The following is a 20,321-nucleotide window of genomic DNA, read 5'->3' as shown; positions in this document are numbered from 1 at the left end:
GGCGGACCCGCACTGCAGCAGCTGTTGCCCGCGTGGGACTCGCCTGTCCCGGCCGCGCCGCTCGCGCAGAGTCACAAGGCGCAGAGAGGAGGGAGGGAGCACCGCGTCCCCCTCTCAGGTCCCTGGGGACCGAGTTGGGAGATCCCGGCTTCTGCCCTCCCCTCGCCTCCCCCGCGCTCGCCCAGCCCGGGGAGGAGGAAACGCGAGCCGCGCGCAGACACCTCCCCCTCCTCCTCCTCTGCCGCCGCCGCCGCCGCCGCCGCCGCCGCTGGCGCAGCCCCCGCGCCACGGTGCCTGTTGCTGCGGCCGCCGCGGGACCCGCCGGGTCCTCAGCCAGGTGAAGAAGAGGCGGGAGCCGAGCGGAGGGGGTCCCGGCCGGCCCCCCGCGGCGGAAAAGCGCAGCCGGTCGGGCACGATGGGCGCCCCGCCCGCGCAGGCCGGCCCCACGCCGCCCCCGAGCACCTGCGCGCCCCGGAGGGGCCCCGGGCTCTGAGCGCGCCGCGGCACAGGTAGGTGCTTTCTGGGTCTCCCGCACCGCCCGCGGCATCTCGCCCCCCTCCCCCCGCACCCAGCGCCTGAGCTCCCCGGCCGGCGACGCTGGAATTCAGCGGCCCAAGGGCGTTCTTGCTGTGCTCGCCGCACGGGGGGCTTCCGGGGTGGGTGGGGTTCATTGCCACCTCCTCGCCCCCTACTTGTACGAAAGTGAAACCTTGAAGTTCATAACCACCCAGGAGCTCCCACGGGCACCTTCCTCCTGCCCCCTTTCACTCCTGCTGGCTCGGTATCCACCCCCTCCCGCCAAATATCTCTGGGGCTGTTGTGTTTGTAGGGTGACCGGATTAGGAGGAGAGTGGTCACAGTGACCCCATATCATCCTTTAAAAGTTCAGGGTACTTTGCAGTAGTAACTTTGGCAGCTCCACCGGAGCGCACAACATTTCTTTCTATGGGCACATCCTGTACCAGTCATTTTGAAACCCTGCTTAATTGTTTCTAGCAGCTTCCTGATCGGTCTGTGATTATGAGGCTCCTCAAACTTTAGCACACACTGGTGTTGTTTTAAGAGATTGTTTCCTTTGAAATCCACCTAGAGGTGGCTTTACCTGTTGTTGTTATTTTATTTAAAATATGTTATTCTCTGAAAGTGGCTTAAAAAGGAAAAGAAATCGAAAGTGGTGATTGTTCCTCCCACCGAACAGTTTAATTTTCAGAATGCTTTACATTAATGCATATGTGTAGATGTCTCATTCTTCCTTTTAGATGGTTGGATGATTGCACTTATTAATATACTCAGACTTTAAAAGAGCATTTTGGGATGAACTGGTTTAAATGGCTCACGCCAAGAAACTCCGTTATCTCTACAAATCCAGACCTCAAAACTCTTGGCACTGTACTTAAGCTGAACTGCAGGGATCTTGACAGAAACCCCTTCCTCTGGAAAGCAGACTCTCATTCCCTTCCCAGTTTTGATGCAGTTGGTAAGAGTTGAAGCATAGCCACCCCTGGGTTTTGTTATGTTTTCAGAGCCTGCTCTGGGTGGGAGGGGCAGAGGGTGGAAGACTGACTGGAGACCTGTGGTTAAGAGCCTGGGTATCCACCTTGCTAAATGACTCTCCTGTGTTTCCGGGCTCTTCATGTTCTATTACTCTGTTGGGTTAGGGATCCCCGAAGCAGCTAGACTTGTGATGCCTTCTCTTGCATGGGGCGGAGGTGTTCCTCATGATCAGCTCTTTCCTGAGAATCCTGAAGATTGTCTAAAGGAATAAGAACATTGCATTAAACAGTTTGTATAAAAAAGGATTGACTGCTTTGCAAACAGGTGTTGTAACAACTGTTTGAAATGGAATGCTTATCACAGTCTTGAATCTCCCTGTTTCCCTTTCTTTCTTTCTTTCTTTCTTTCTTTCTTTCTTTCTTTCTTTCTTTCTTTCTTTCTTTCTTTCTTTCTTTCTTCTTTCACCAAGTTACAGGGAAATTAGACCATAAAAAGGGCTTTCTCCTGAGATTTATCTGTAAGTAACCATTGGCATAGTATGAGCTCCTGGATTGTGGACACAGCTGTGAATTAAAGGGTGCACGTGAAATGTTTAGGGGATATTTTCCAAAGTGAACACAAGAGGAGTATCCTGAGACTATTAATTGAGTGCAAGGAGATGTAAAAGGGACTAAGTGTGGCTCACATCAGTAAATAAAATCATCAGGTGATAATTAAAATAAATGTCTTTACATTGATCTGTCCAGGCATTTGCAAACCAGTAAAATGGGGGGAAATTCGTTGGTGTAGTTACAGATTTTATTAACGTCAAATTAAAGTTTTGCAGATGGGACTCCTGCCATAGTCTACCACTGTCTTTCCCACTGAGAGCTCTGGGGATTTCCCTTTCACCATGATAGCGTTTCTGGTTGGGTGCAATCGTATCAGTATTGGGATGACTTTTCTCCCCATGACATTGTTTGTCACAGTACTGGAGGCTATGAGGAAGGAGTGAGTGACTCTGAGGAAACTCAGCTTGCCTCTTCTCCCTGATTATCCGCCTGTCGACAGACAGTCTTTGTCCTCCGTTTCCCGAAAAGGCAGCCTCGACCCGAAAGGCTGCCTCACACTCCAATACATCCTGTTGGAGCCAGGTGTGGGTGGGCGCCTCCTTTCTGCCAGATCTTCTAGGACCTTCCAGGACGTACCACGGGTAAGCAGTGCTGCGCCAAGCGCCCCATTCACGCCAGCTTGTCCAATCATTATGGCGCCAGGAGTAGGGATGCCTGCTTGAGAGGATTCTGTCTTTGAAGACGCCTTTAATTTTATCTTGTCAAAATGACAACTCCCTCAGGCCCCTTTTCCTCTTTTCATGGCGACGTGTCTCGAAGTTCCCCAGCCTCTGTTCTTTACACTCCCCAGATGACCTAAGTCTGCTTATGTGTTGGCATGGTTTGCTTTACCCTTTTCCCTGTTTGCTGGGCTGCACTTCTTAAGTATAATGGCCACATTAGTCCCAACATATGACATGTTTTCCAGCCTTTTTCTTTTGTTGAACATTAAAATTTGGAGGATCAGAGTCTGTTCGTTAAAGTGACAGGGAGTCCCCTCGGGGGATAAGCAGTGTTGGGTTTGTAGCCCCCTGGTGATGGCAGAGGATTTAGGTTTTCAGAGCAGACCTGGTGCCTTACCGTTGCCTTTGCTAACTTTTATCTTCATTTTTTCTTTCCCAACCCCACATTCCCCACGTCTGGTTAAAAAGATTTTTTTAGAGACATGAAGGTTTCTATTTTCACAATTTTTGACATTTTCAAGCTGAGATTTCCATTTGATGGGTTCTTAGATTTTAAGGGCAAGTGTCGGTTTTCAGGTTTTGAATGTTTAGAAAAGAATTTGTCATATTTGGGCCATATGAAAAATCATGACACTTGGGTTTCAGTAAAGCTGTGCAGAATGTAGGAAATACGTTTTAGCACCAATAAAGGGGCGTTTAATTTTGAGTATGCCTGTTTCCTTTGTGACAGGCAGAAGTATTTTTCTCTTAAAAAGAGCATGTACTGGAACACCTAGCTGACTCGGTCAGAAGAGCATGTGACTCTTGATCTTGGGGTTGTGAGTTTGAGCCCCATGTTGGGCATAGAGATTACTTAAAAATAATATCTTACAAAAATAACATCTTGAAAAAAGAGAGTCTACTTATTTAACAATACATTATTTATGATCAGTAAATCTAAGCTTCCAAAGAAGGTAAGTACTTATGAGATTGTTGTCAAATTTAATGAATTTATACATGTAAAGTTCTTAGAACAGTGCCAGATACATGGTGAGCACACAATGCATATTACTTATTGCTATTATTATATCATACCTTATATAATATATTATTATAGTATACTTATTATATGATACCTTGTGTATATAATACCTATATTATAACATAAGGTATAATTTTGACATTAGATTTGGATTAATGAGACCAAGCAAAATTTAGATAGAGAGATATTTTAGAGTTATTCCCTTCTAGAGATGTTTATATCACAAAGAACAGAAATTTGGGCATAAGACAAATCCTACCTTCACCATTAGCCAGGGGATCTTTATAGAAAATGGGGATGATAGGGGCGCCTGGGTGGCTCAGTCGGTTGAGCGACCGGCTTCGGCTCAGGTCATGATCTCGCGGTCCGTGAGTTCGAGCCCCGCGTCGGGCTCTGTGCTGACCGCTCAGAGCCTGGAGCCTGTTTCATATTCTGTGTCTCCCTCTCTCTGACCCTCCCCCGTTCATGCTCTGTCTCTCTCTGTCTCAAAAATAAATAAACGTTAAAAAAAAATGGGGATGATAAAACATACTTCTCAGAGTTGTAAGAATACAGAAGATCATATATGTAATGTCCCAGAAGATGTGGTTGGTCAGTAAGTATTCCTCTAGCAAAGTGGTTAAGAGCAAGCACAAAGTCTGGACTGGAAGGATCTGGGTTCAAAACTTGGTTCTGCCACTTGTTGCTAGTATGACCTTGGGCAACTGACCTTATTTCTCTGTGCCAGCAACTTCTGTCTCATCTCTTCTCTTTAAGTTGGAGGTGATAATGGTAAAAGTCCATTAGAGTCCTTATTTACATATGATACTAATCGTCTTTATTGTCCAGGGTTGTTGGAAGAGCTAAATCAGTTAACAGTCACACAGTAAGTGCTATTATGTGTTAACAATTATTATTATTATTATTGGGAGAATAAGTTAAAGCAGCCATGCCGGAGGGAAGTGTATGCATAATTCTTGAAGGCTGCTAGGACCCCCACTCTCACCCCTTCATCCTCTTCCGTCAAGTAGCAGAGAATACAAGAAGTGGCCATGGCATTCTAAAGGACTAGTCTACTCTTAAATTGGCTCTGATTTATGTAGGAAGGAAGTCATTCAAAACATCAGTACTTTACGTGTCAATTTAGAAAGGTGCATACTGGGGCTGGAGCAGCCTTGGTGATGAAAAGGTTGGATCCGCCAGCTCCAGGAGCTCTGTGTGGTGGCTCTGTGAAATCGCCTACCACTCAAAAGATCTTTGGAACCCAAGGGCAATTCCTAGGTAGCAGCACACTGCTCTAATTGGGTGGGATTCGGGGACAAATAGTGGAGCCACGCCACAGTGATCTTACTGCATGAGATTAGAGTATTTGGGTAGCAGAATAATTCTGTTCAGCCGTGTTCCCACTCTATCTGGGGTGAAGAACAGAAAAACTAAACAACTGATTTGTAAGGAGGGGAAATGAATAGCTATCTGGGACTCTGCCCATCCTAGGAGTCTCCGACAGCTACCCAGTCTTAGTTGGTTCCTAACCTGGCTTGGAGCTAGAAGCTTCAACATCTCTCCCTCTATCCCTCTCCTTCACCCTCCTCCCCTCCCACCAGCACACTGAGAAGGTAGGGGCTGAGTCTGCAGTGGCGGTGCCATTGCTAGCTTCTGGAAAGTTCTCCATCATACCCCCTGTGGTTTGCTGGGAGGGCATGGAAAGGGGCTGGCAAAAGAGAGCGTTCCCGATGGCGGCTTGCTCACTCCCACCATCTCTCTGCTCGCTTCCTGATCAATAAACCCTATTCTTTCTTCATGTACCTCCCCCACATTTGTATTCTTGACAGGAAGATGAAGCAGCTTTCTATCCCCACACAATGTCGGGACATTTGGTATTATACATTGTGAAAATTAGATTTACCAGATTTTAGAGATAGAAGACAACTTGAGGATGATCTTGGTCCGTTCTCTTCCAAGAATAAATTTGAGACTTGGAGGTTAAGTGACTTGCTTTCACAACTTCACGCTTGAAAGCATTTTCATGAGGAAACTGAGGTTCTTTGCAGTACTTGGATGGCAGTCAGTGATCGGATTGTCCTAATTCTGTCACCCAACTTGGACAAACCACTTAACTTCTCCAGAACCAAGTTTCCTCAGTTCAAATATAAGAGCTTAAAAGAGCTTAAAAGGACATTCCTAGCTCTCAGATTTTATAATTCTAAGTGCATGGGATGTTTGATATAGGATATTTGATCTAGGACTCACTAAGAAGATTATCACAACTGTTCTAATAAAAGAGTATCTTTGTGTTTGGGGTGCCCACCATGTTTATGGACTGTGGTAGGTAGGAGTGGTGTAGAATACAGATGGTCTCTGTAAGGGATAGAGCTTTTACATATGAATCTACGAACAAAAACGTAACTAGAAGTCCCCTGGAGTAACAGATCATAGTATTTCTTACTGAGGGTACGATGCACAATGAGGCACAAGAGAGCCCTCTTAGAATAGATGGTTCTATCTGGGAATTAGAGTCACATGGCATGCAAATGATGTGGACTGATATGGTTTAAAACACGATCTAATATTATTTGAATAGTTCATCTGTTTCATGGAACTTTTTATTAAAAAGAAGTGCAATTACTCACCTAGTCTAAGTTATCATGAATCTTCTGTCAGCAGAATTTGAATTGATTGTAAATAATTATTGTCATCTCTGGGGTAGAACTTATTTTTTTAAAGTTTTATTTATGTAAGTAATCTCTACACCCAATGTGGGGTTCGAACTCATGAGCCTGAGATCAAGAGTTCCATGCTCTTCCAGCTGAGCCAGCCAGTGCTCCCTGGGGTAGAACTTATTATGTGGTAGTTTACAAATGGTATTAAGGACCAATCTATGTTTTACAGGGAAACTAAGACTGTGCCATAGCTGGTTCAAAAATGAAGACTTTAAACATTCAAATAGTTTTGTCAATGACTTGGCAGAACTAATTTGGTGACTGATTATTTACTAAATGTTTGGAATGACTACATTGTGTACATTTTTTACACTAGGTGTATATTGCCTTACAAGAAAACTAAAAATAATTTTGTATATTGTTGCCACCATATTAAGAATTGCCTCATCTACACTAATTGATAGATCTCAGGTCTCTCCTTTGTAATAATTCTAGTACTTCTTTAAACATGTCTTGGGATTAGCGGCTGTCAACAGTTAGAACTTGAACCAGATTCAGTTACAAGAGTGAAGTCGAGCCAGACATTTAATCTCTCACCAGGTGAGAGAGAGAAAAAAGAAGAGAGAGAGAAAACATTTATGGGGTTATATGGACTTCAAGTCTGTTTTCATCAACAGAAGGTTTACTTTAAAAGAGAAGAGATAAGGGAATACATTTCCATGAACTATGTTAGAGCTCTAAAGTATGAGTTTATTTCTGAACTTTTGAACATTTAACATAAAAAACTAGCTCCAAACTGTGTTCAAACCCTATTACAAAAGTGCAATCATTGTATATGCATATATATCACATAGAAAGAGATAGAGTTAAAAGAATAGACTTTAGTTCTATGTCAGAAAAGGCTTAGAATTTGAATATTGAATATTCTTAGCTCATACATAGCTGTCTTTTCTCTTATCTCCTCACATGGTGGAAGGGGGCAAGGGAGCACTCTGAGTCTCTATGAGGGCACCAATCCCATTTATAAGGGCTTCAGCCTCATGACCAAATCACCTCTCAAAGGCCTGACTTCCAAATACTATCACATTGGGGATTACAATTTCAGCATTCAGTCTGTAGCAGTGACCCCTTGGCCTTTGGCTTGGCCAATGAAATAGCGATGCTGTTTACAGAGACAGAGTTTATGGGAAGGAAGAGAAGTTCTGGGAAGGGGGGAGGTGAGACTGAGTCAGTTTAAAAATAGTAAATTGTGGTTGAGGGGCCTCTTGACTATTCAGATAGGAATATTGAATGGCCTGCCCTCATCTGGATCTCAGGAAGGAGGTTCAATGGGAGACAAACGCACGGGGCTCATCAATGCATATGTGATAGATGATGTTCTTGTGTAGCATTCAAGGGGATGGGTGGAGAATCAGGAACAAACTCTCCCACGCCCACCTGTGATGAGCACCTCAAGCTCTCCAGGTCTCAGTGACCCAGGTCATAACGGTGGCAATACTAGTAGTCTGTAACTGAGGCCAAGGTTGGAGATGAAAGTTGTTGTAAAGATGGAATGAGATCACCCCTGCGATGTGCCTGGGTTGCAAAAGTAAGCTGTTAGCAGCAGCAGGAATGTTAGAATGTGGTTGTGGACACCAAGCCATTAGGTAAGACTGTCCAAAGAAAGCAGGTGGAATGAGGAGAGGGGATGGAGTCAAATGGGGAAAAAGCCATCAAGGAACCTGAAAAGAAGCAACCAGAGAAGTAAGATGAGAAACAGAAGGGTTTCAAGCAGGAAGGAGTGGTCCCCAATGAGAAATTCATCAGAAAGGACAAGACACTTAAGGACTATTTTGGCCCCTTTGGATTTCACAGCCAAAGGACACGGGTGACCTTAATGGGAGTAATTTCAATGCACAGGCGGTACATCTGGTCAAAATCCAGATTATAGATGGGCAGTAGGAAGTGGAGACAGTAAGTGTAGACTTTACTGTGAAGAAAGTTGTGTAGGGAAGGAGGAGTTGGGGCTGGAGGTTTGAGGTCAAGGGGAAATGTTTTTTGTGGGTTTTTTGTTGTTCTTGTTGGTTTTTTTTAGATGGAGGAGACTTCATTCACTTGTTTATAATGTTGCTGAGACTCTATTCTGAGCCAGACACTGCCAGGCACTGGGGACAACAATGGTGAATCAGATAGATGCAGTGTGTAGGTGCTCAGGGAGAACATGAGAGAAGAAGATCCAGCAAGCGGATGAGGAAGGATGACAATTGAGATCCTGTAGACAAGTCAGCTCTATACAGAAGGATTTTGTTACCAGTGGAACAAGAAGGCGTTAGCATACATCGAATGCGTTTGTTGAAAATCACCTGTAAGGGGGTGGGGGGGAAGCAGGTGAGAGACTTTGGGTCTCCTGGAAACAGCATCTTCTTTTTTTTTAATGTTTTTTTATGTTTTACTTTATTTTTGAGAGGTGGGGGAGGGGCAGAGAGAGAGGGACACACAGAATCCGAAGCAGGTTCCAGGCTCTGAGCTATCAGCACAGAGCCTGACACGGGGCTTGAACCCACAAACACTGAGATCATGACCTGAGTCGAAGTCCGAGGGTTAATCGACTGAGCCATCCAGGCGCCCCTGGAAACAGCATCTTCTATTGATGAGGAGAGTGTGCACATGATGGCTTATAATACATGAATCAAATGAAACAAGATTTATGGCGATATTTGGAGCATAACTGGCACCAATTACATTTTAATGGAATTTGAATTCTTGTTCAGAACCTCTGGACTATGTCAGGGAGAGCCCTTTAAAACTTAAGCGGTATCATAATTGAAAAGGTCAGTTGTTGAAAACTGGTCTGGTTCAGTAGACTATGATAATGGTTAGCTGATATTTTTTCTCTCAAGATTACTTTCTTTGGGGGTAGAATCACCACTACTGAATTTGATTATCTTTAAAAAATTCCTTTTCAGGACACCTGGCTGGCTCAGTCCATAGAGCATGTGACTCTTGATCTCAGGGGCTTGAGTTCGAGCCCCACATTGGGCATAGAGATTACTTTAAAAAAATTCCTTGAAATATATGTTGATAGAACAGGGTTTAAAAGTATCTGAGCAGGACTGTATTGCTTTCTGTCCCGCTTGCTTCTGCTGGCTCTATGAGGCTTTCGTTTCACAGGAGTTTCCCGGTGGGCTCTTTGTAACCCATATTGAGTGTGACAGTTATGGCCTTCTCAGATTCTATATGAAGCACAATTTCAGGGCACCTCTTTCTAGGCAAAGCAGATTGTTCGTACTAATATCCGTTTCTGCCTGCGTTTGGGTTTCGGGCTTTTAAGTTCTTCTGAAATAATAACTCTCTGAAAGTAGCTATTGCTGTGATTTCATTAAATTCTAATGCCTCTATTTTTCTCCCGCAGGATTCTGCCTCAGAAGCACATAAAGTAGATTGCTCGTTCTAAAGTAGAAAACAGTGGCAACGTTTTGCTGAGCTTCCAGACCTTTCCCAAAATGGAACCAATAACATTCACGGCGAGGAGACATCTGTTTCCTAACGAGGCCTCAGTGGACTTCGGCCTGCAGCTGGTCGGTTCCTTGCCTGTGCACGCTCTGACCACCATGCCGATGCTGCCGTGGGTCGTGGCCGAGGTGCGCAGGCTCAGCGGGCAGTCCTCCAAAAAGGAGCCTGGTACCAAGCAGGTCCGGCTTTGTGTTTCACCCTCCGGATTGAGATGTGAACCCGAGCCGGGCAGAAGTCAACAGTGGGATCCACTGATCTGTTCCAGCATCTTCGAGTGTAAGCCCCAGCACGTTCACAAACTGATCCACAACAGCCACGATCCAAGTTACTTTGCTTGTCTGATTAAGGACAATGCAGGCAGCCAGCAGAGTATCTGCTACGTGTTCAAGGCCGACGATCAAACAAAAGTAAGTGGAAGTGGGGGTGAAAACGATGAAGAGGTCGCTAGATGGGTTTTCATCGTTTGGGGATCAGGACACTTACTTTACATAGACTGGGATAAACACGATAACGCGGTGGTTGTACATAGATTATTTCACCGGGTTTTTCGTTTGTGGGGATCATTTCTTTGCGGTTTTAAAGAACATTTGATAACAGATATTAGGAATTATAAATTTACGAGTTCAAAAATTCAGGGGTGCCTGGGTGGCGCAGTCGGTTAAGCGTCCGACTTCAGCCAGGTCACGATCTTGCGGTCCGTGGGTTCGAGCCCCGTGACGGGCTCTGGGCTGATGGCTCGGAGCCTGGAGCCTGTTTCTGATTCTGTGTCTCCCTCTCTCTCTGCCCCTCCCCCACTCATGCTCTGTCTCTCTCTGTCCCAAAAATAAATAAAAAACGTTGAAAAAAAAATTAAAAAAAAAATTCAACAGAGAACTCGGTCTCAACTTATAAATAAGAGCTGAAATGTTAGGCTTCAGATCATTTAAGGTATGTGCTCTAAAGCAGTGCTTCTCAAACAGAAATGTGCACATGAATTGCCTGGGACCTTGTTAAAAATGCAAAGTTAGGTCCAAGGAGGTCTGGGATGGACTGACCGTAAGACTGCATTTCTAACAAGCTGCCAGGTGATGCTGATGCTGCTTCTTTGCGGATTGCAGTTTGAGTAGCAAATTCTAGATCAGTGAGCTCCACATCGTTGACCCTATTAATAAAAATATATTTATTTAGAAGCTGTAGGGGCACCTGGGTAACTCATCGGTTAGGTGTCTGACTCTTGATTTCGGCTCAGGTCATGATCTCATGGTTCGTGAGTTTGAGCCCTGCATCAGGCTCCACACTGACAGCACAGAGCCTGCTGAGGATTCTCTCTCTCACCCATCTCTCTGCCCCTCCCCTGAGCGCTCTCTCTCGCTCTCTCTCTCTCTCTCTCTCTCTTGCTCTCTCAGAAATAAATAATTAAAAAAAAAAAAAAAGAAGCTGTGTAAGGATATATTAGCCAATTTCCTAAGGTATCACGTTCACTTAGGCAAAGACCGTTGACAAGAATAGTGGATATGAATCCAAGTTTTGCTACTTTCAGGTTTTGTGTGTGTGTGTTTGCCAACTTTATGGCAACTGGTCAACTGGTTATTGTTATATCTCACAACGTGGCTGAGAAAAATGTCCTATGAGAAATGGTAACAATATCGTCAGGTCTGTAACCTTCCTGTGTATTAGAGCTTGTGCTGTCGTTACGTCTTGCGGCCCTGTGCAGGACTCACTTAAAGTCACTTGTCCTTTTCGTGAGGGTCAGTTTAGGTAAAATTGAAAATCTAATCCCTACGGCCGCTTTCTCAGTTGGGCCCACATGAGCTGCACTTGGGTATAGCCTATGGAAAGCAAACAGGTGAGGGCCCCAGTGCTGACTAACCCCGTGAGCTGGGGAGTGTCCATGGCAGGCCTTGCATCCCTGTGTGGCTGTCTGCCACGCACACCGAATGAGGAGGCCGGTGTCAGTCATGTGCTTAATGTCAGGAAATAGAAATAGAAATGCTAATGTTTTTCTCCCTGCACCCTACTGGGTTTTGTTTTGTTTTGTTCTGTTTTGTGTGTGGTTTCTTTTGTTTGTCTTGTGTTTTTTTGGGGGGGGGGTGTTCTGAATACCCTCCAGAGTGTAGAAACTTCCTTTAGAAATTAATATTCTTGGTGACTAAGTAGATTTGTAGAGATTCACTTTTGTTTGTTCACACCTTGGTTCTTTCACTCATTCGTTCGGTGAGTGCTGCTCCAGGGACCATGCAAGAGGGTATTAGTCCAGTTTGGAAGGAAGGCAGAAGGAGCGATTGGTAAATACCACGTGGCCGGTGCACGGGTCATGGTGGGCGACAGAACGGAACCTAACACGCCGGCATGTAATGAAGGTCTTTGTCAATAAAGGCTAATTTGCAGCTTAAATCCGCTATTTTACCCACAGAATTGGATATCTCCTTGTTAATAAATCATTTAATGTTATTGTCCATGCATTCCAGTACAGAGGTTCAGAGGGGCCCAAATTCCAGTCCCATCTGCCACTTATAAACTGGGTGACCATAGGCAACACCAAGCCTGTTTTCTCATCTGTAAAATGGGGATAATTATCGTGTCTATCTCATCGAGTTGCTGGGGGGACCAAATGAGCTAGAAGAGGACCTTAGCCCTTACGGCCATAAAAAATTTTCATTGAAGAAAGTTTTACCAGAAGCAGATTATATGCTCATTTCACTGCAAGTCTTAGGTAACGGGAAAAAGGAGACCGAGATGAGTGTCTTCAGTTCCCAAGATCCTGGTCATCCATGAGCAACATTTTTATAAACTAGATACTTTAAAAATGGGATAAATAAACTTAACGGTTCCTATTATTTGGGCAGACTCCAGAATGTAAATTGAAGGACTGAACAGCCTGTACCCCAGGCCAGTTCTATATAAGGACTGAATTTCCTTGGGGAGAGTTTTCTCATGGAGGAGTTGTTCAGCACTTCACACTTTTGACTCTTTCCCAAATTTTTTTACAGCCATCTGAGAACAGGCTTCTGGCCAGTCATTCAGGTACCTGACGGGAAGAAGAGATTTAGAACTAAATTCCGTAATTGGAGCTTCCAGTCTTGCTGAAAGTAGGCAACTGGCCTGACTCCGTGTTCTGAAAAGCCATGGTAGAAATATGAATTAGTTCTTGAGTTATTTTTGGCTTGCATTCCCATTTTTCCAAACACAGATTGCCAGTACTCAGAGTAATAGACTGCTGTCACCCTGTTCCTTTTGTGAAAGGGTAATTTGTACCAGAGGTACCTCAATCAGCGATCCGCTTTTGTGGGAAACTGAATGGCAAGCGAGATTAGCCCTGATTCTCCATCTGGCCTGATAGCTTTTATGTTCTTGGGACACCTCTGGCACTGAATCTCATAGTAGAGGATTATCTGCTGTAGGATCACGTTAACCTATGTCATCGTTTCTCGTGATTTTTGGTAACATTTGCTCGGTGAAATAATTCTTGAGATCAAGGCCTCTTCTAAACAGACGAGATCACTTTCGGTTGTGCCTGCCAGGGGAGAGATATGTGCGTTTACTGCCAGGGTCATAAGCACAAAACTACTATTTGAGAGAAAACCCTTTGAGAGCATATAAATTAGCTTGCTGAAGTGTGTCTAGGGAGAAGAGGCATATGAAGGAAACATTTTTAGAACACAAGATGAATATATATGAATACATATTAGAATGAATATATATTAGAATATAATCAACGTGTTCCACAGAGAAATGCTTCTGCGATCAAAATGCGTTAGGGTAGCATGTCCAACTTTTTGATACGAGGACCCTGTTTCAGTCTTAAAAAATTATTGAAGACCCCAAAGAGGATGAATGTGGTTTCTATTAATAACTACTGTGTTAGAAATTAAAACTGAGAAATTATAAAGGAACTAATTTCGTAAAAAGTAATAAGCCCCTTACGTGTTAGCATAAATAACAATTTTGTGGGGTACCTACCTGGGTGGCTCAGTCGGTTAAGCGTCTGGCTCTTGGTTTTGGTTTAGGTCATGATCTTGTGGCTTTGTGGGTTCAGGCCCCACATCAGGCTCAGTGCTAATAGTACAGAGCCTGCTTGGGATTCTCTCTCTCTTTCTGCCCCTCCTCTGCTCTCTCTATCCCTCTGTCTCTCAAAATAAATAAACTTAAAAAAAATACTATTTTTGTGAAAACTATATGGTTTCCAAAAATATTTAATGATAAGAGTGACATAGTTTTACTTCTTTTTTTCCCCCCAAATCTTTTTTGTGTGGATTAATAGACAAACTACTGGATTCTCAGCTGCTTCTCCATTCATTCTGTTGTGATGTGTTGTTTTGGTTGAGTATATAAAGAAAATTTGTCCTCATGCAGATATGTGGTAGGAAAATGGAAAAACATTTTATACCCTTCTTAGAAAATTGTGGAGATATATGTTTTTAATGTTCTATTATTTTGAGGGGAGAGAGAAAGAGAGAGTGCGAGCGGAGGAGGGACAGAGAGAGAGGGAGACACAATCCGAAGCAGGCTGCAGGCTCTGAGCTGTCAGCACAGAGCCTGACGCGGGGCTCGAACCCACAAACCATGAGATCATGACCTGAACGGAAGACGGACACTAAACCGACTGAGCCACCCAGGCGCCCCCATGTGTTTTACTACTATACCAAAATTTGACAAGTGGTAATTTCTTAAAGGTTAGATGCAATATGATATCTGAAACTGTATCAGAGCAGTTTTGTACTTTGTTATTTTAAAATCCATTGGTCTGTCCTGTACTTTAATGAATGTTTTAAGAATGTATGATTGTGTAACATCACGCATTGATTATTTGGAAGACATTGGTTCACTGAGTTATATAGACCATACTCTGAGAACCAGGCTTTTAGGAAAGCTGTCTTTTCTATTTCACTCTCGAGTTGTACATGAGTCCATTAAATCACCAAATTTATTGGGCCATAGATTACATTTTCTTCATAACATCCCTCAGAACACATGTGAACACTGTGGCATAGGTTCTGGGTTGAAGTATAGTTTTGAGATTGGGCCCATGGTAGGAAATGAAAACATCCAGTCTGGAAAACAGGTGGTTGCAATGGATGACCCTCGCTAGGTCTTTCCCCCTCCACATCACAAAGAAATCAAGAGTTCTGCCCAGTCTCAGCCCTTGAAAAAACATAGTCTAGGAAAATTGTCTCGAGATTCTTTCTTCCAGTTCTTCAGCTTTCTCTTCTATGAAAATCTGTACTCAGAAGAACATCAGATTCACCACTCACTTGAGTTTTACTTGAGATCATTCATTAGAATATTTTTATTTCTATCCTTTTCATTATTTATGGGCTGAAAAAACTCTGCTTCCTTGAAAGAGACTTTCCATCACTGAGGTACAGGTAGTGTAAGTACTGGGGCTTCTGAATGGTCTGTTGCTGTTTTATGTCAATAGGAAGAAAGAATGGATTTTGAGAGGGGAATGGTGGGGACTATGGAGATGGTAATAAATGGAGAAGTGTAGGTTGGTGTGCAGGTGAAGGGAGAGGACAGCTGGTGTGGGACCCACAGTAAGTGAGTGATTGGGTACATGAGAGCAGTTTTGCTGAGTGCCCACTGGTTTTTTGTTTGTTTGCTTGTGTGTTTGTTTGTTTTTCTGACTGATTTTCCTCCTCTATTTCCTCCTCTATTTCCTGACTTTTCAAACACTGTTCTTGACTCTCTTCAGATTCTGATCTTCCGGATGCTGTGTCCTGTCTGGGCCCAGCATGGGTGTTTCATAATTGTGATGGGACACATATCATTAATGCGGGAGTGCTCATGGACTTCCCCTTCTCTACCCTGCCTCAGAGAATCTGCCAGAATCTTGCTAGCCTTATTCCTCACTCTTCCAAAGAGGAAGTGTTATTTCTTACTGCGAGACAGGCCAAGTTGATCTCCCGTAATAAAGTGCTAAAACTCTATGGGTGAGGAGGAGGGGGAAAGTGTGGGAAGGGAGCATGGGGTTGGGGGTAGAGTAATTGCATGAACTTATAGAAGTAGAAGTGTAGAAAAAGTAGACTTCTAGAAAGAAGTTTGCTTGTGGAAGAGGACTTTATTGGGGTTAAGCATCCTACTCTTGATTTCGACTCAGGTCATGATCTCACAGTTGTGAGATCGAGCCCTGCTTCAGGCTCTGCACTTAGCATGGTGCCTGCTTGGGATCCTCGGTCTCCCTCTCTCTCTACCCCTTGCTCCCTCAAAAATAAATAAACTTAAAAAAAAAAGAAGAAGACATTATTAAATATTGCTGTGGAAGATGTATTTGAGAGGAGGTCAGTGTCCTTTGAGAGAATGGGTTTCCTTTCCTATGATTTTTGGCATCTAAACTGCATGTCTATTTTTTTTTTTTGAGAGAGAGACAGAGCACAAGCAGGGGAGGGGCAGAGAGAGAGAGGGAGACCCAGAATCTGAAGCAGGCTCCAGGCTCCAGGCTGTCAGCCCAGAGCCCGACACGGGGCTTGAACCCACAAACTGTGAGTTCATGACCCTGAGCCGGAGTCAGACGCTTAACCAACTGAGCCACCCGGGTACCCCTAAACTGCATTTCTTGACTGTGACACATACCAGAGACTGAACCCCATGGGACTCCCTTACCACTAATATTAAGAATACTTAACTATTTGCAGACTTAAGAGCAATACATATTTCCTTTTAAAATTTCCAGCGAAGAACCAGTGTATTCTTCCATGATGCCCTGTGAGGATGTTGGCTCTCTCACTAACCCGTGGGTTTCAGAGCCACCTCACCCAGCCTGTCTGGATTAGCTTATGTTACATGTTCAGTGAAGAGGCGGTCTGCATTTTCTTTCCTGTGATTAGCAGGACTGAGACTTCAGTTCCCTCTATAAAGGGCCAGAGTTGCTTTGGTTGAGTTTTATGATTTAGTCTAATACTTTGTCGGAATTTGACTTTTGACTGTAGCTTTGTTTTGGTTGCATTTTGTCCATTACTGATTTGTCTTCATAATTCCCCATCTGCTTGGAGTTTCACGTTAATCGTTTAAAATCGGCCTCAGTGACTTCAGGATTTTCAGTCGAGTCCGGCTTCCATCGCGTCTCCAGCATGGCTATTGGATTTGCCAGCTCATGACTTTCTTTCTTTGCTAGAGTGACGATGGAAATTATGACACTGAGCTGGAGCGTTTTGTTCCTGAGGGTGATGATTCAACATAGGATTCCTTTTCAGATATTCCTATCTGTTGCCCTTCCTGCATTTGATTTTCAGAATTGCTAAATTTCAGACATTAGTCTTTTTTGCTCCTCAGGGGATGGTTCTGAGAAGGTTTTGTTGTGCAGATTTGGGAGGACTGTTTAATCTATGTTAAATTCCTGCCAGGCATCTTTAATCCTCTTCTGGTTTATTATGTAAGGTTTCATTTGGGGTCCCACTCGGCAGCTATGACTCAGTGCGTGGTTGCCTGGAACAGTGTATCCGTCAGCTAATCAACACTTGACCGTCCGTCACGCTAGACAGAAGTCAGTTGCTGGGTGCAAAGGTTGGCAAGGATTCTTTTTCGTCTATAAAAAGAGTGTTCCGGACTGCATGAACTCCAAAGTATTTGTTGGAGGGGTTGGGTTCATGACACGGGATTGATTACATAATTTATTTTTGACTTTGAAAAATGAGTCTGAGGGCTTCAGAAGCATCCACCTTGTGAGGGATGCTTAATTTTTTAAAAACTGTTTGTTTTTCAACGCATATCACTTTAGATAGCTTTACATTTTCGCCACGTGCTTTGAGTTTGATAATTACTTTTTAATATAAACCTGTTCCTAAGAATAGAGTTTACAAGTATCTTGAACCTAAAGTTGACTGGTGTCTTAAAAGGATTTATTTATAGCCTAGACCTTTCCTGTCCAGTGCAGTAATCAGTAGCCATATGTGGCTTTTGAGCCCTTGCAGTGTGGCTAGTCTGAATTGAGATGTGCTGTAAGTGTCAGAACATAGTGGATTTCAAGGCTTTCTTTGAAAAAAAGGACTTGAAATATCTCAATAATTTTCCATATTGATTATGATTACATGTTGAAATGATAATATTTTGAATACATCGGTTAAACAAAACATTATACTAGAATTAATTTCACCTGTTCTTTTTACTTTCTTTCATATGCCTACTAGAAAATTTATAATTACATATGGGGCACTGGGAAGGCCCAGTCAGTTCAGCATCTGACTCTTGGTTTGGGCTCAGGTCATGATCTCACAGTTCATGAGATTGAGCCCCGGGTTGGGCTCTGTGCGGACAGTGTGGAGCCTGCTTGGGATTCTCTCCCTCTCTCTCTCTCTCTCTCTCTCTCTCTCTCTCTCTCTGTCTCTCTCTCATGCACACTCTCTCAACATAAATAAATAACATTAAAATTACATATGTAGCTTGTACCCTTTCTGCTAGTCAGCACTGGACTAGGGCAGCTACCTAGGAGTATTTCCAGAAATAATATGAACATTCATCAGAGTGACTCCAGAGTTTCCCCCTTTTCTTTGCTGCCTTCTTTTTTTTAATGATAGAATTTTGCTCAAAGTTCTTCTGAAAAAAATCATATTCAAAACTATATCTATTTTTTTTGAGGTGGTATCTCATCATAGTTTTTTTTTAATTTTTTTATTTTTTAAAATTTACATCCAGGGGCGCCTGGGTGGCGCAGTCGGTTAAGCGTCCGACTTCAGCCAGGTCACGATCTCGCAGTCCGTGAGTTCGAGCCCCGCGTCAGGCTCTGGGCTGATGGCTCAGAGCCTGGAGCCTGTTTCCGATTCTGTGTCTCCCTCTCTCTCTGCCCCTCCCCCGTTCATGCTCTGTCTCTCTCTGTCCCAAAAATAAATAAACGTTGAAAAAAAAAATTTTAAATTTACATCCAAATTAGTTAGCATCTAGTGCAACAATGATTTCAAGAGTAGATTCCTTAATGCCCCTTACCCATTTAGCCCATCCCCCCTCCCACAACCCCTCCAGCCACCCTCAGTTTGTTCTCCATATTTAGGAGTCTCTTCTGTTTTGTCCCCCTCCCTGTTTTTATATTATTTTTGCTTCCCTTCCCTTATGTTCATCTGTTTTGTCTCATAAAGTCCTCATATGAGTGAAGTCATATGATTTTTGTCTTTCTCTGACTGACCAACTTCACTTCGCATAATGCCCTCCAGTTCCATCCACGTAGTTGCAAATGGCAAGATTTCATTCTTTTTGATTGCTGAGTAATACTCCATTGTGTATATATCCCACATCTTCTTTATCCATTCATCTATCAATGGACAGTTGGACTCTTTCCCTACTTTGGCTATTGTTGATAGTATGGCTATAAACATGGGGGTGCGTGTGTCCCTTGGAAAAACTGTATCTATTTTTAACTCTAGATGTGTATTGCAATGAACAAGAGCCCTGTGAGCCATGAGTATGGGACATACTGGAAGAGAGAAATCTCTTCTTTCTACTTTGTCTTTCTTTCTTTCTTTCTTTCTTTCTTCTTCTTCTTCTTCTTCTTCTTCTTCTTCTTCTTCTTCTTCTTCTTCTTTTTAATACTTTTCCTGCCTCTGAATATTCAGGCATCTGCTCCACTAATTGTTGCCTGTGAGCCTGAACCAACAACGAGAGCAGGCCGCGTGTAGAGCTGGCCTGGCTCTGAGAGCCTCAGAAGAGGCCAGATGGCAGGTGAGGCTTTGGGGAGGAGCTGACACAGGACACGTGAGAGAAGAGGCGGCCTCGAGTGGTGCCATCACTGAGGTGGGACCCTGTGTCTGACCGAGCACTTTAAATGTGACTTCTTGACAACCAGTCCTGCAGAAACACTCTTAGTTGCTTTAGTTCCGGGCAGTGTGTCAGAAGCCATGATTTCTTGTGGTCGAGTGATGTAGGTGTTTGAAATGTTGCAGATGGAACATTAACCCATGCGCTGGAAGGCTCCCAATATGTCATGTACTTGGCTGGGTGCTCCGGTACAAAATCAAGTAAGATAAGATTGCCCCCTCAAGAGGTATAAGGATATTTTTCTGTTTTGATTGCTGCACTGCCAGGAGTTTGCAACATCTGTAAGTTATAGAAGACAACATGGGGGGAGATCAGGAGGAGGTCTAGTGGAAGTGCCTGCAGTTATTTGAAAAGCTGACATATATATCCAAAAAGCAATAGACAAATTATGAATTGCTCTGGAGGGCAGAAGTAGGAACAGTAGACATTTGTAAAGAGACAGATCTTTGGCCCTTCCTAGTAATGATAGGCAACTAATTATGTTTAAATTATTTTTAATGTTTATTTTTGAGAGAGAGAGAGACAGACAGGCAGATAGAGTATGAGCGCAGAGGGTCAGAGAGAGGGAGACACAGAATTGGAAACAGGCTCTAGGCTCCGAGCTGTCGGCACAGAGCCCGACATGGGGCTCGAATCCATGGACGGTGAGATCATTACCTGAGCCAGCATCGGATGCTTAACC

The 20,321-nt window shown here is 43.7% G+C and overlaps 1 protein-coding gene across 5 annotated transcripts in view; it reads left to right on the top strand.

Moving 5' to 3' along the window:
* The first annotated feature begins 371 nt into the window (after positions 1 to 371).
* Positions 372 to 20,321, top strand: part of TBC1D1 (TBC1 domain family member 1) — a 226,575-nt gene continuing 206,625 nt past the window's right edge. For all 5 annotated transcript variants that reach the window (XM_023253205.2, XM_023253207.2, XM_023253206.2 and 2 more), the window contains exons 1-2: positions 372 to 509; positions 9,819 to 10,326. In XM_023253205.2, coding sequence (XP_023108973.2) covers positions 9,910 to 10,326 — 417 coding nt within the window. In that variant the 5' untranslated portion in view covers positions 372 to 509; positions 9,819 to 9,909. The remainder of the gene's footprint in view (positions 510 to 9,818; positions 10,327 to 20,321) is intronic.

Source organism: Felis catus, chromosome B1 (assembly GCF_018350175.1).
Source record: "Felis catus isolate Fca126 chromosome B1, F.catus_Fca126_mat1.0, whole genome shotgun sequence".
NCBI classification, from domain to species: Eukaryota; Metazoa; Chordata; class Mammalia; order Carnivora; family Felidae; genus Felis; species Felis catus.
This window is presented reverse-complemented; position numbering and strand designations above follow the sequence as displayed.